A 13,339-nucleotide genomic window follows, 5' to 3' on the forward strand; every position below is an offset into this window, starting at 1 on the left:
CGCAGGTGCTGGTAGATTTAAGTGGGGACGACATATCAAAAGGATGTACACAATGGTAAACTTTAATATTTTCCTTGAGCAGCATTGAGCGACTTCTTCTCCATTTTAGTGCTTGAATACATGCCTGTATGATTTTCTCTCGCAGGTATGACCTGAGTGAAGACGGCGTGTCGTCTCAGAGCATAAGAAGTATTCAAGACTCCCTCTTCACATAGTGAGGCCACGCTTCTGCTGTAATATAGGTTTCTTGTTCATAAAAGGGCACACATCATTTTGTTGTATTCATGTACATTTTTCATATATTTCACAGGACTGGTTTTGGCATGCGAGACATTTTTCAAACATGTCCTGTCATTATTTAATGAATGGAAGATATTGTAACATAGTGTAACGTGATGAAACACACTAATTGCCTTGTCTCTGTTCTCAGTGTTTTATGTAAATATCAAGTCGCTAATATTTAAATCTTTGCAGGGGTTTTTCCTGGCCATACATTTTCCTCTGAGGTAATGATATGGAAATCTGTCAAAATTGTTTCTGCTGCCCTTTCCTTTCGTTCAAATGTGCCAAAATCTGTTTTGTCATTTGAGAAAACTCTTACCAAAGGTACAGGTACAACCACTAAAGTAGGCTTAAGTAGCAGTCTTGACTTTGATATGTTTTTAGTCATGCAGTGTTATCTGATTATTTACTTCTTATTGTTATTTATGCTTGATTACAAACATGGAATGCAGATATGCAAAGATTAAAATGATAATTGTGTATATTTTAGGATGATTTTGTGCAATATTTGGATGTTACTGAAGACCTGGGGGCATTTTAGGGCTATGAACAAGTGCTGTATACTATGATGGATACTTGAATCAGGGTTTGATGGATGTTCAAACCACACGTGAGTCGAAAAAACTGAATAATATGAGCAGAGACAACAATAAATGCATTTTATGAGCAGGGCTGCCAGAAGTTGTTGTTACGATGATGGGGCTGTAACGTTGTCAGGCTTGTACATGTTTTGTCATACAGTCATAACTGTTGGAGGTTTTAAATACTTTTCTTGTTATCTATCTTGTGCCTTAAAAAACCCTGCTATGTAATTGTTGCCTTCTTAATGTTATTATCTTTGAATGGTATGATGCCTCATGGGTTTTGAGGAATAAATGTTTTCTCTTGTGAAAATGGTCTCGCTGTTTCTTTTACGTTTGTCCTTCTGCTCAGCAACAAAGACTATACATTCTTTCCACTTTAAATATGATATGTTATCGGTAGTGGAACAAATACGCAGATCAGTTACGCAAATAAACGTATATATAACACGGTGTAGGAATATTATTTTAAGAGTAAAAATCATGCATTTGATGTACAAAAGTATCTGCATCAGAATGCACTTGAAGTACTAAATAATAGTGTAGTGTATAATGAATTAGTGTTTAATATATTATTGGACTGGAATGTTGCTTTAAGATACTGCTGTGTAGAATGATCTATAATAAATTATATGTGTGTATCAATAATCTAATAACTAGTAACTATATAAACATATGCAATAAATAACATGGAGTTAAAAGAAAAATATTTCCCTCAAAAATATTGTGGATTTGAGTAAGTGAAGTATCTCAAAATTGGGTATATAGTACTGTATTTTGTGTGTGTACTTTACACTGCATACCATGAGAAGGTTGGTGCCTCTAGCTCAAAACATCAGCCTGCAGCATAATTTCCCTTAAGGGGTGAAATCGATAGGGCGAGTATCCTATAGAATAAATAAAATCACGTGTGCATATAGCGTAACGCCATGGTAGAGACATGGATCTGGTAAATACGCCACAAGTCTGTCAAATACTATGCACGTGTCGCCATCTAGTGGCGGTGAAGGCGCATGACAGCTCTGCGTCGGAGGAGACGTACTACGTCATGACGCGCCGAATCAAAATTTGCGCGGGTTTGCTGTTGTTATGGGAGTCTGTAACCCAGCGGTTCGTCGGCTCACAATATTATAAAGAAAAAGGTCACTGACGAAGTTATAAGTTTGAATTTTTACGACCGTGATTATAAGTCTTCATACTTTGAGTACTAACGGTCAAAGTCAAATTAACTTCTACAATTGATACGTTTAACTGTAACGACAAAACGAGCAGCCATGTTTGTTTTGTTTATGTTAAAGTGACGTTACTCAGTGAGCTAAAAGTACCGACACATACTTAGCTCGACTGTTTACTGTGTTCTTCGTTGCAGGTTTCCTGGAACTCTTCACGGCGGAAACATGTCGAAGCGAGACGCGTTTTTAGAGGCTACCTGTCAGGAGAAAGTGGAGGACTTCCTCCACTTTATCCAGCTCCATGTGAGTCACTTCTAGCAACATTCATTACATATACAACCAAGAGTCCTTTAACAATGAGCATACAGTTGAATCAACAACTCTCAAACAGTTTTAGCATGTTTTATAACTGGCAACCAGATGCAGGGGGACCTTAACTATTGTAATTGTGAACTGCAGTTAGCAACTGTAAACTACAGTACAGGTACAATTTTGGAAGTCTATGTATTTTGGGAATATCCTTTGGGAAATTACTTCACTGTGATTTGGTCTGCATCATATTCTTCACTGTCAAAAGCTTTTTTTCAATTTAGTTTTAATTGAATCAGTTTAATTCAGAAGAAGAATTCAGTAAAGCTCACGTTTGGTATTCTACTTAATTATTGGTGATCCAAAGTGGAACAAATGTATTTTCTATAAGTCATACACTGGCAGTGTGTTGATATCTGTAAGTGTGTATGCTGTGTATGTCATCTCCCTCCCGCTCTGGTCTCCGTGTCGCTGAGCAGAAGGACAGAGCGGAGCCTTTCGACGTGGAGGAGGTGGTGCAGGAGATGCCCAGGAACCAGAGATTGACTCTCTGGGGGAAACTGGGCTCACTCCTGCAGGACGTCCTGCTGGAGTTGCCTCCAGAGCGCTGGGCGGAGGACCGGCAAGAGTGCATGGAAGTGGAGTCAGCGGCGGATCCTGTGAGTTTCTGCACAGTTGTGACCTTAACTTTGATATTCTGTTGTTTCGATTCGTCTTAAACGAATCAAAACATTATTAGTGATATCGACTGTTATTATTTCCTCCAGAAACACATCATGGCTGTCGTGGATGGCGTGACCCTCGTGGCTGATGTGTCCATAAAGGTCCTCCAAGACGGGGACACCTACAGTGCCCTTCTGGAAATTGTCCAGCGGCTTCACGGTCGGTGTCCTTTCCGAGTTTCCTCTCTCCAAAATCGATTTAATCAGTTAAATCCATTATTGTTTACATCTGGTGATGTTTGTGGTTCCCTCAGATGTTCTGGTGTCACTGCCTGCCTCAGAGACCCCTCTGCTGCTCCATATCCACACGCTGTGCGATGCCTGGTGGCAGAAGGGGCTGAAGGAGAAAGAACAGTTTGGCCGCACTGCTTTCCTCCTCTCGCTGCAGAAGAGCTTCACGTTGAAGAAGCCGGTCAGTATTTGTCCTGTTGTGCATCAAATCAATCTAATGGGCCTTTTTCTGTGGCCGTCAGGTCATCACTTTGTTTTCAGTCCCGGTAGTTGTGTTATGTTCTTGTTGTAAACGTCGATGCTTCCTCTCTGTTGCCAGGGTGTTGAGATCCAGAGAGTCTGGAGTCTCCACGATGTGCTTTTGAGTTTGGACTACACATCGGAAGAAAACAAGCAGATCATCGACTTGTTGCTCCAGTGCTTCAATTGCCCCAATTACATCAGAAACGATGACGTGAGTCGAGTGGTATCAGGCTGCAGTGTCTGTCTCAGTCTCTGGTTTGAATCTCATTGTCGTGGTTTCGTCTGTGAGCTGTCGGCCTGACGATGTGGTCCTTGTCTCAGGGAAAGCGATTCCTGGTGTTTCTTTTCAGCTGGAACGTCGACTTCGTCTGGGCTATTCACGGCACCATTAAAAACCAGCTGGAGTTTTATAACAAGTAAGACACTTGCTTTATTCAGCTTCAATGTAAAGCAATGCTGTCTTCGTGTCATTCACCAACACATCGTTCTGTGCAGGACCACGACTACTCATATTATGGAGATCTACTTCAGAGCATGGAAGAAGGCGAGCGGGGACTTCCTGGAGAAGATTGAGAGCTCATGCATTCAGGATTTTATGCAGAATGCGATCTTCCTTCCTCGAGCATCTCCTGTCCACGCCAAAGTCCGCCAGGTGGACTTATTAGCTGCTCCGTACATTTGTTTCCCGGCATTGAAGCTTGTGATGTGCACAGGATACTCACTTTGTGTTGTCCCCTCGCTCTCATATGCAGATCTTGAGCTATTTCCACTCAAAGAAAGGCTGCAACAAGTTGGATAAGATGCTCTATGATCTCTACAAGCCCATTCTCTGGAAAGCTTTAAGTGTACGGCTACAGAACTCTTTAACTGCACTCATTTCTCGTTATGAAGTATTTTATTCGAGTCTAATGTGTTTCCGGTTTGATTTCTTTAGGTTCCGAACTTTGAGGTGCGTGCAAACGCCACTTTGCTTTTCACCGAGGCGTTCCCGGTCCACGACCCGGAGCAGAACAACAAGAATACCGATGAGGCCATTCAAAAGCAGCTGGACACGGCAATGGTGAGAACGGTGGAAAACATTCGTCTCCTTTTTGTTGTGAGGAAACACATTTTGTCCTCCAGAGTTTTATTTCTGGTGCTGCAGAATCCACAACACACACACACACACACACTATTCCAACCACCTGTCTCTCATCCTCAGAGCCTCCTTGATGACCCTCATCCTACCGTACGCTGCAACGCCATCCTGGGAGTCTGTAAGATCCTCTCCAAGTGCTGGGAGCTCCTCCCTCCCACAATTGTCACAGACTTCCTGAAGAAGCTGGTGATGGAGCTGGCGTCTGACTGCAGCTCCCCTGACGTCCGGTGCTCAGTCTTTAAGGTCTGTCACTTAAAGTTAGATTACTATTATATAATCGTATCCAGGGTGTGCAACAAACTGCCAGTATTAAGCCAAGCGAGAACATTACAATAATTAGGCTGTTTCGTCCACATTCTGTGATGCCAGTGTTATTTACTGCACTGCTGATTTTATTGGCAGGAGACAGGATATTTAATGAGTTGTGGTGTGTGTGTTATGTTTTCCCCAGTGTCTGACTATCGTCTTGGACAACGGTCTCAGCCATCCACTCTTGGAAAGGCTCCTGCCTACCCTCAAATACAGCCTGCATGACACCTCGGAGAAGGTCCGCATAGCTTTCCTGGACATGCTCATCAAGGTCAAGGCGGTGCGCGCTGCCAAGGTGCTGTATGCGTAGGGTTTGTTCTTGCTTTATGGGACAATATAAGACAATGCAAACTATACAAGTGCACTCAGAAGGGTGCAGAGCTCTCCCTCTCCCTTTCAGTCACAATGGTGGCGAAGACAACAAATATGGCGCTTTATTCATCTCGTATCGTGCCTAACTTTAGTGGATCATAATAATCTGCAGATGCTCTGGTTGAAAATAAGACCAAAGCTTTCTGTGCATGTCGCTTTTCAGCCACAACAAAGACCAAAGGTGAGGTAGCTAGACTAAAGACGAGGAACGGCTTGTTTTTAGCCGGAAAAGCTTTTTGCTTCTCGAGCAGTCGTTGAAGACTCGTTGCCCGGCTAAGGGGCGCGAGGAGCAAGCCTTTCTATTAAGTTATTAGCCCTTCAAATATAAAGAAGTCAGAATATATACTTACGTATGATATTAACAATCAAGACACTGGAAAGGATGTAAACAATTGAGACGCAATCCACTTACAAGTTGATGCCACGTGTGAAAATAAAATAAAAAAGAGGTTTCTTGTGTGCCCCTCTCCAGTTTTGGGACGTGTGCAGCATGGACCACCTTTTTGCCCGCCTGGCTATCGATTCCCAACCGGTTTCCAAGCGCGTTGTCGATCTGCTCTTCAAGTCCTTCTTCCCCGTCAACGAGGCGGAGAAGGAGTGGTGCTCCCGCTGCATCACCCTCATCCAGATGAACCCCATGGCTGCCAGGAAGTTCTACCAGCACGTGCACCGACACACAGCCCCGACGAATATAAGTAAGTGCTGCGCGGCCAGCATGTGTGGAAGCCTTTTGAAAAACTAGCCGGGAAACAAACCGCACGTTGCCTTTGTGGCTCGTTCGTCCATTGTTTCGTCTTCTCTTGCAGTAAAGATGATGTTGGCCATTCGCCGCGTCGTGAACAGCTGCATCCAACCGGACGCAACAAGGAGAACGGCGAGTAAGACGGGAGACGGAAGCTGTGAAGTGATCATTTTAAAGATTTTGTTGTTTAACCTTTTGTTGTTTCACCCTCCTGTTCCGAAAGACGCCTCCGAGATTAACGACAGCAACAAGGAGAACGGCGAAGTAAGACGGAGACGTGGAATTTGAAGTTGATCATTTTTAAAGATTTTGTTGTTTAATGAAGATAGTTTCTTTACTTTATATCCAAAAATTAAACCGTGACAAAACTCTAAGATGACAAAAATAGTATTCCATATTTAAAATACAAAGTAAGTAAATATTTTGTCCTATAATTGCTGGTTCTCTTAAAGCAAAAGTAAAATATCCAAAGATATGATTTACAATCGTGTACAGAGGAAGACGGAACATTCTCACAGTTGAAAAACTGGAACCGCCAATCAGTTACTGTTTTAGATTTAAATATTTTTTTGTTTGTTGATATTATCTTTATTTAATTACGATAAAATAGATAATTCAAGGTAACTATAGCTACATAAACTGTCAGCTTGAATCCTATTTGATCCACAGGCTGTTCTGCCCGCTACACTTTGCCAAGGCAGCGCCTGTAGTTCAGCATCTGCCCGATCACGGCTTTAACTCCTTAAAGCTTAAATCGGATAAGATGAACACGTTTGCTGTGTGTGTGAGTTCATGAGTTTGATCTTTGCAGGCCGAACCTCTGTTTGGGAAAGACATGGCCATCGTGTCCAGTCTGCTGGAGATCGTGGTCATCCTTTGGAGCAGTGTGGAGAAGGCCCTGAAACAAAACCAGGAGGCCCAGAAGTACACTTTCGCCAAGTTTGGAAATGTCATGTCCAAGTATTTCCAGGCCTTTGAGGTACTTCAACCGTCCCTTAGTTTTATTTCTGTACTTTAAATGTTTTCTTCCATGAATTAACGAGTATTACTGTCAACGTTTCTTGCTTGTTTGTCCAGGATGAGCGATGTACCGTTCCTCTCATACAGCTGGCCTCGTTTATGCCCCCAGCTTCTGTTCCAACATTCAGGTAAGCCGTAGCGCATCCCGCCGCCTCTCTGCCTCGTTCTCCTCTTTTGTTTTGCCCTCTAAGCCGCCTCTCTCATCCCGCTCCCAGCTGCGGCGTCCTGTCCAGACTGAGGAAGATGGACTCGGGAGCAGCGCCAACGCAGTACGGACAGCTGTTGGACTGCATGTGCAGCTGGGGCCTGGCAGCCGACATCCTCGAACTCATCACCGACTGGCTCACGGAGGCTCTGCTCAAGGAAGGGGTCAGTGAACGCAACACCAAAGGGCCTGAATTACTGTGAATGAAGTGAGAGGTTTCATCCCTCGTTGCTCTTTGTTCAAAACTCCTCTTGCTTTCGGCTTCAGGACAACGCCAAACGAAAGGTGCGTATCCAGCAGACGGTGGAGGCCAAACCAGACCTGGCACTGGCTTACCTGGAGTACCTGTTCAGACACACGTTGGCGCGGGAGAAAGTCCTGGCTCTTGGCCGGCGACCTCTGAAGCAGCTCCATATAGTTCTAGGAAACTGGAGGGTATGTTGGATCTTCTTCATCAGCGTAATTGTCCTCCACGAGAAGCAGCGTGTGAGTCGGTGATATCTGTGTCTCCAGTCGGTGCTGTACGCTCACTTCAGCTCCTCGGCTGAGGGCCCCAAGGGCCCCGGCGTGGAGACGGCGCTGAAAGTCTTCACGCATCACGGACGTCTCTGTGCACACCTGCAACACAGTGTGAGTTTCTACTTCTGCACACATTGCTGCTCATCCTTTTCATCCAGTTAAAAAAAATATATATTGATAATCAATTCATCTTATTCAGGTAAACATTGACACATACACACGCCCAGCCTCTGTCACGGCAGCTTGTCTTTGTTATGTGTTAAAGTGAACTGAACACTTTTTCTGATTTCGAACTTTTGGACATTTGAAAACATCACTATTTTATTTTTGGACATTTCCCAGACCAAATGATTAGTCGATATTGAAAGTAATCGCCCTACAGTTGGTGTTAAGGCGGGGAAGAGTCCCTTTTTCCCTTGCCCACATTTTTCCAGATGACTTTTACTTTCTTAAGAGCTCAAATGGTGTTGTTTCCGTGTCCAGATATAATTGTTTTCCTTGTAAACCTCAAACACGGGTTAAAAGTAAACAGTTAAAAGACGAAACCCTTTGTTCTTTATTCTGTCCTAGTCCTCAGAGGGACGAGACTACCTGCTCTCTATGGAGGAGGTGGCAGCGTGGGTCGCCGAGAAGGTGCTGCCCTTCCTGGCTAAACGAAGCAATGCGGAGGATGAGGAGAAGGAGGAGGAGTCAGAGAAGTTTCAGCCACTTGCTGCAAAGATAACTGAGGTGAAGTAATGTAAATATTAAGCTCCGGAAAGTTTTCAGTTGAGGACGTTGAACTGAAAAAGAATTAATTAAGTCCAATAATAATAATATGATAAAATGTGTGCATTTATTGAGCATTTCCCGAATATAATGAGTGGAAACAAAACGACTTCCTGAATGTGCGTCCGCATTAGGCGCCAGCATTTAATTTGGGAAAATGGGGGAAACGTGTTGAGAGAGCAGAGACACTCTTCTCCAGAGCCGTTCTAACACAATAGAATATTACTGCTGCACATACAATTGTGTTATTGTCACTTAATGTCTTTGTCATTACCTTCGCATTGAAAATGCGGAAGGTTATGCTTTGATAGCCGTGTATTTATTTATTTGTATGCGTGTTACTCGCATAACTCAAAAAGTATTAAACCGAATCGCATGAAATTTGGTGGGATGATTGGTTATTATCCGGGGACCATTTGATTATATTTTGGGATCGATCGGATCAAAGGTCAAGGTCATGAAAAGGTCAAACTTCTTTTTACCATAGCGCGGTCAATTTCTATCCAATTGGCATGCAACTAATGCCAAAATGTTGATAAATCTTGTGATATGCGAAGGTATGCGCTCTACCGAGTGCCCGTTCTAGTTATATCTTGTGTCACACATTTTTACCAACACGCCAATTACCATGACCTCAACCCAGGAGCTCTCAGTAGAAGATATTTATAATACTTGTGACACCTGCTGATACCAAACATGATTGTGGAGCCACTGTGAGACCCGAGAGTTGTTCACGATGGATGTGGAGGGATGGAAGTCAGTCCATCTAAGACTGTGCTGAGAAACACAAACTCAAATCAGATCTTTTTGTTCATAAATTGCCAGTTAAGATTTAGTTGTTTCACTCAAACACACATCCTTTTGCACAGTTGTGTTGTTATCCAAAACTTTAAAGTTGTGTGGAGGCTCTTTGCCTCCTTCTTCCAGGACTTTTTTGCTCAGTAAATTTAGATTCCTCATCACACATTCATGTCCATGCTGCTCGTGCGCATACTGCCACACTGAAATGGGATTTTTTTCCTCCTTTATTTGTGCCATTATTCTCCCACTGTCACCACATGACTGCTGCGAACAGATATTGAAAATATCCCTGTTTTAGTGCCCGTCCTATGAATGCTCGGGGGGGGGGTCTCATCTCTATTCGTTCTGTTTTTGGACTATGACGCATATCAGTATCATGTTTTTCTTCACCGTGATGATCATTATGCATTTTACCAGAGTTTCCTGTCCGTGTGCCGAGATGTTTTACTCGTGGGTTTGGCCGACGACACGTTCAAGGGTAAAATCCTCCACCTGTGCTCTCTCACCCTCCTCTCAGGTGAGTGGTTCAAAAAGTCTTTTACTGTGAAAAATACAGCACGGGTTCTGGCACACGGCTTTTTACAACTGCAATATTTAACAGACGCTGGAGTTTTGACTTCAAACGTTCCTGCTGCTGCATGTTCATTTCCCCGAGTTGACCTCGATACACACAATTTATTTTCCTTGCTGTTTCCAGGGACCGGATACCTGTGTATTCCTGCAGTGCTGCTGATTTTGAAGGAGGTGGCAGACAGCCTCGTACCCGAGGACAACAACAACAGCAACCAGGCTCGGGAAAATGAGGAAGATGCAACCACTGTTGTCCTGTGTGTGGTGGCCAACATCTTCCAGAAGATTATCGAGCTCTTGGCCCGCCGGCTTAAGAAGGAGCCAGAGGAGGGCAAGCGGGTACGTAGACGTAGGACTTCTTTCTTTCATTACGACCTCATGCTGTACACAAACATGTCTTGTGTTTTTGACATCTCCTTCTTTGCGCCCTGGCTTAGCTGTGCCAGTCCGCCGTGCCCGGCCTGGCAGGCTTCCTCCAGGTGGCTCAGACCTGGGACAAAGCTCCTCTCTGCGGCGTCTTCTCGACTCTCTTCGCCGTCGTCATCGTGGAGAAGACACATTTGCTTCAGAAGGTACGACCGGCCTGCCGGAGCATTTGTCTTTTCCCAATATCGCACACACGTCCCGGCCGTGATGGCCGACTCGACCGATGACGTCCTCGAGCGATTCAATTAAGGCGATAATGAATGATGCCGTGCTCTTGCTTTTAACAGATTACCCACCCTGAGGAGGTGATCACCCCAGAGTCGGTGGAGGACATGCCTCCTCTGTCCAGTATCCTCCTGTCGGTCATCCTCAAGTCCTCCTCTCTCACCCGGTAAATATCCTCCATCCACTTTCTGAATGAATAAAACTCACCAGGGGTCAATCCTCAGCTAATCTGTTTCTTTTGTTTAGTTTAATACATTTGGATGAACTAAATGCAATGCATCCGGCTTTATTTGTTTTTTTTATGCGTCCTTTAGGGCATTTTTGACAGAAGTCAGCTCGTCTTTCGACTCCGAGGCCATCAGCAGTCTGAACGAACTGGCTGCCGTCCTGCACGTCTTGGCGGTCGTCAGACACAGTGAGTTTACATGATATGAATTTAGATAAGAATGGGATTTTTTTTTTTTATTCTTAAAAAAGGAGATCAGATATATTATATGTTATGTGTGTCACTTTTAGCGGGGAAGTCGAAAGCGGGTTTGAAGAGCGCCGCCACATCCGTCCAGCAGCAGATTCACAAACACGCAGTCGCATCTGGAGACAAAGGGGACATCCAGAGGTAAGCGCGAGGACGGAAGACCGTTCCCATGTTTTCTGCAGATAAAATCAATAAATCAATAAATCCATAGATGTGTGGTATACAAGCTGTCAATACTAACCTTTGTGTCCCTCTCTACCACAGGGTTATTTACGAATCTTCTGTGAAGACCTTGAATGAAATTCTGGATTTATGAGTTGACCTATTTGATGGGCGTTATCTGCCTCACATTTGTATTTTATGAAGCCGAAGAGAGCAGTATCATGTCTGCCTGGCTGTTGCATTACATACTTACAGTTGCTGGCAGACAAAAATGACTTAATTAAGTATTGAAACTCCACTGACCGGGCTTCTTACAAACCATATGGTTTGGATTGAAATCTAAAGCTGGGGACGAGTCCGTCTGCATGTTTTTCTAGATTTGGCTCCACTTCTTTTTATTTATTTATTTCTTGATGGCACACATCGCTAAAGTCCTGTCCCTCAGGATTTGTTCATTGATAATGTTCAGAAATATTGATGGAGAATCCCATAAAACCCCGAAATACTGTTTCTTAAATTGAGTGGTATTCATCTAAAAAAGCTTTTGCTTGCTTCATTTTCTCACAATTTATATGAAATACATATATTTTTTAATGTCTCACTATGTTTATGTATCTGTTGGTCTGTCAGCTGTAGCTCACGTTTTTTAAGAATAAAACAAACTGTATAAATCAATCTAAACGTAATGGTTATTTCCTTCTCAAACTGCACGGCGGTTTCCTCTGTAATAACTCAACACGCAATAAATCCTCTTCTCTTTATTCGTAAAGAGGAGTGGATCCTATATTCAGACCTCACATGCTGTTTTACTTTTGTCAATATTAGAGATAGGGCACCCCAGGGACACAAGTTTACTAGATTTGGTCAGCTGGTCATGTAATACACTGCGGTGAAAAGTAACTAAGTACACTTATTCAAGTGTGGTGAGAAAGAACATTGTTGATGTACTTGTTCTTGATTTATTTCAGAGACAAATAATGTACTTTTACTCCACTGCATTAATCTGCTTGTTGCCACTTACTTTCAGATGAAGACACAACACACAGTCTCAGTTTATAGAATACATTGCATTGTCACAGATTAAGCTTCCCAACAGTATAAAGTAATAATGTACTTTGTCATTTTACTCAGGTAAGACTTCGAATGCAGAACTTTTACAAGCAATGCAACATGTTTACATTGTGGTATTGCTACTTGTATTTGAGTAAATTGGAATACTTCTCCGCTACTCGTAAAATACTGTCGGCTTATGCTCACAGAAATGTCTCGGATGCACTAGTTCTCTAAAACCACCAGGGGACTTTTAATATGTATATTAATTCCCGAGTGGTACTTTGAAGTTTTTCTAGTATTTACTGTATATCTCTCATAGTATCACAGAGATGGATATGGATTATAGATGGATGGATGGATACAGATATTTGTGTTTATTTATATTTGTTTGTGTAATCTTGTTATTATTGTCAAGTTAATAAGGCGGGACCAATCTACCCAAACATCCCGTAGCAGTTTATTGTGCCATATGTGGACTTTTATGTTTAGTGTATGACAAGATTTAAAAAAATTCCAACAACTACAATAAAATTCAGTTGCATGTATGTATTTCTACAGCATTCCGATTAATGGCATTTTTTCTGTGAATTTTGTATTAAAAGAAATGGTCTCAGTCAAGTTAATAAGATGTGAAATTCACTATGTGTGTTTATATATATTTGTTTGCGTAATGTTGTTATTATTGTTAAGTTAATAAGGTAAGACCAATCAACTCAAACTTCCTGTAGCAGTTTATTGTGCCATATGTGGACCTTTATGTTTTGTGTATGACAAGATATTGGTTTAGTTACAGAAAAATCACAACAACAAAAAATAAACAAAATAGACTAATACAATACAGCTGCATTTATGTATTTCTACAGCATAACTTTTAATGTCATTTATGCTGGAAAATTTGTGAAAATAAATGCTCTGTCGAGCTAATAAGATGTGAAATTCACTATGTGTTTAAACTTTATTTATATTTGTTTGCGTAATGTTATTAATTTCATTTTAATAAGGTGGGACCAATCC

General features: G+C 42.5%; 2 protein-coding genes across 3 annotated transcripts in view; both read left to right on the forward strand.

Annotated features, from left to right (window-relative positions):
• Window positions 1-1,181, forward strand: part of esyt2b (extended synaptotagmin-like protein 2b) — a 29,524-nt gene extending 28,343 nt beyond the window's left edge. For both annotated transcript variants that reach the window (XM_056434158.1, XM_056434159.1), the window contains 2 exons: window positions 6-55; window positions 146-1,181. In XM_056434158.1, the coding sequence (XP_056290133.1) occupies window positions 6-55; window positions 146-215 (120 nt within the window). In that variant the 3' untranslated portion in view covers window positions 216-1,181. The remainder of the gene's footprint in view (window positions 1-5; window positions 56-145) is intronic.
• Window positions 1,182-1,970: 789 nt separating this feature from the next.
• ncapg2 (non-SMC condensin II complex, subunit G2) lies at window positions 1,971-11,947 on the forward strand. Its single transcript, XM_056434571.1, has 28 exons — window positions 1,971-2,005; window positions 2,233-2,338; window positions 2,824-3,003; window positions 3,112-3,226; window positions 3,321-3,478; window positions 3,617-3,751; window positions 3,862-3,956; window positions 4,036-4,192; window positions 4,293-4,385; window positions 4,475-4,600; window positions 4,742-4,921; window positions 5,130-5,282; window positions 5,832-6,054; window positions 6,166-6,220; window positions 6,323-6,365; window positions 6,913-7,080; window positions 7,179-7,249; window positions 7,337-7,490; window positions 7,594-7,761; window positions 7,840-7,956; window positions 8,416-8,574; window positions 9,832-9,931; window positions 10,112-10,323; window positions 10,422-10,556; window positions 10,698-10,801; window positions 10,950-11,050; window positions 11,152-11,251; window positions 11,375-11,947. The coding sequence occupies exons 2-28, from the start codon at window positions 2,261-2,263 to the stop codon at window positions 11,424-11,426; spliced, it is 3,432 nt and encodes a 1,143-aa protein (XP_056290546.1). The 5' UTR covers window positions 1,971-2,005; window positions 2,233-2,260; the 3' UTR covers window positions 11,427-11,947.
• Window positions 11,948-13,339: the final 1,392 nt, after the last annotated feature.

This window comes from Pseudoliparis swirei, chromosome 16, assembly GCF_029220125.1.
Source record: "Pseudoliparis swirei isolate HS2019 ecotype Mariana Trench chromosome 16, NWPU_hadal_v1, whole genome shotgun sequence".
NCBI classification, from domain to species: Eukaryota; Metazoa; Chordata; class Actinopteri; order Perciformes; family Liparidae; genus Pseudoliparis; species Pseudoliparis swirei.

What these genes read in the sequence shown, in the direction of transcription:
- ncapg2 (XM_056434571.1), top strand. Translation starts at nt 2,261, where the DNA reads ATGTCGAAGCGAGACGCGTTTTTAGAGGCTACCTGTCAGGAGAAAGTG. An exon ending in ATTACATCAGAAACGATGAC is followed by an intron (nt 3,752 to 3,861) that starts GTGAGTCGAGTG and finishes TCCTTGTCTCAG; the next exon opens with GGAAAGCGATTCCTGGTGTT. An exon ending in TAGTTCTAGGAAACTGGAGG is followed by an intron (nt 7,762 to 7,839) that starts GTATGTTGGATC and finishes CTGTGTCTCCAG; the next exon opens with TCGGTGCTGTACGCTCACTT.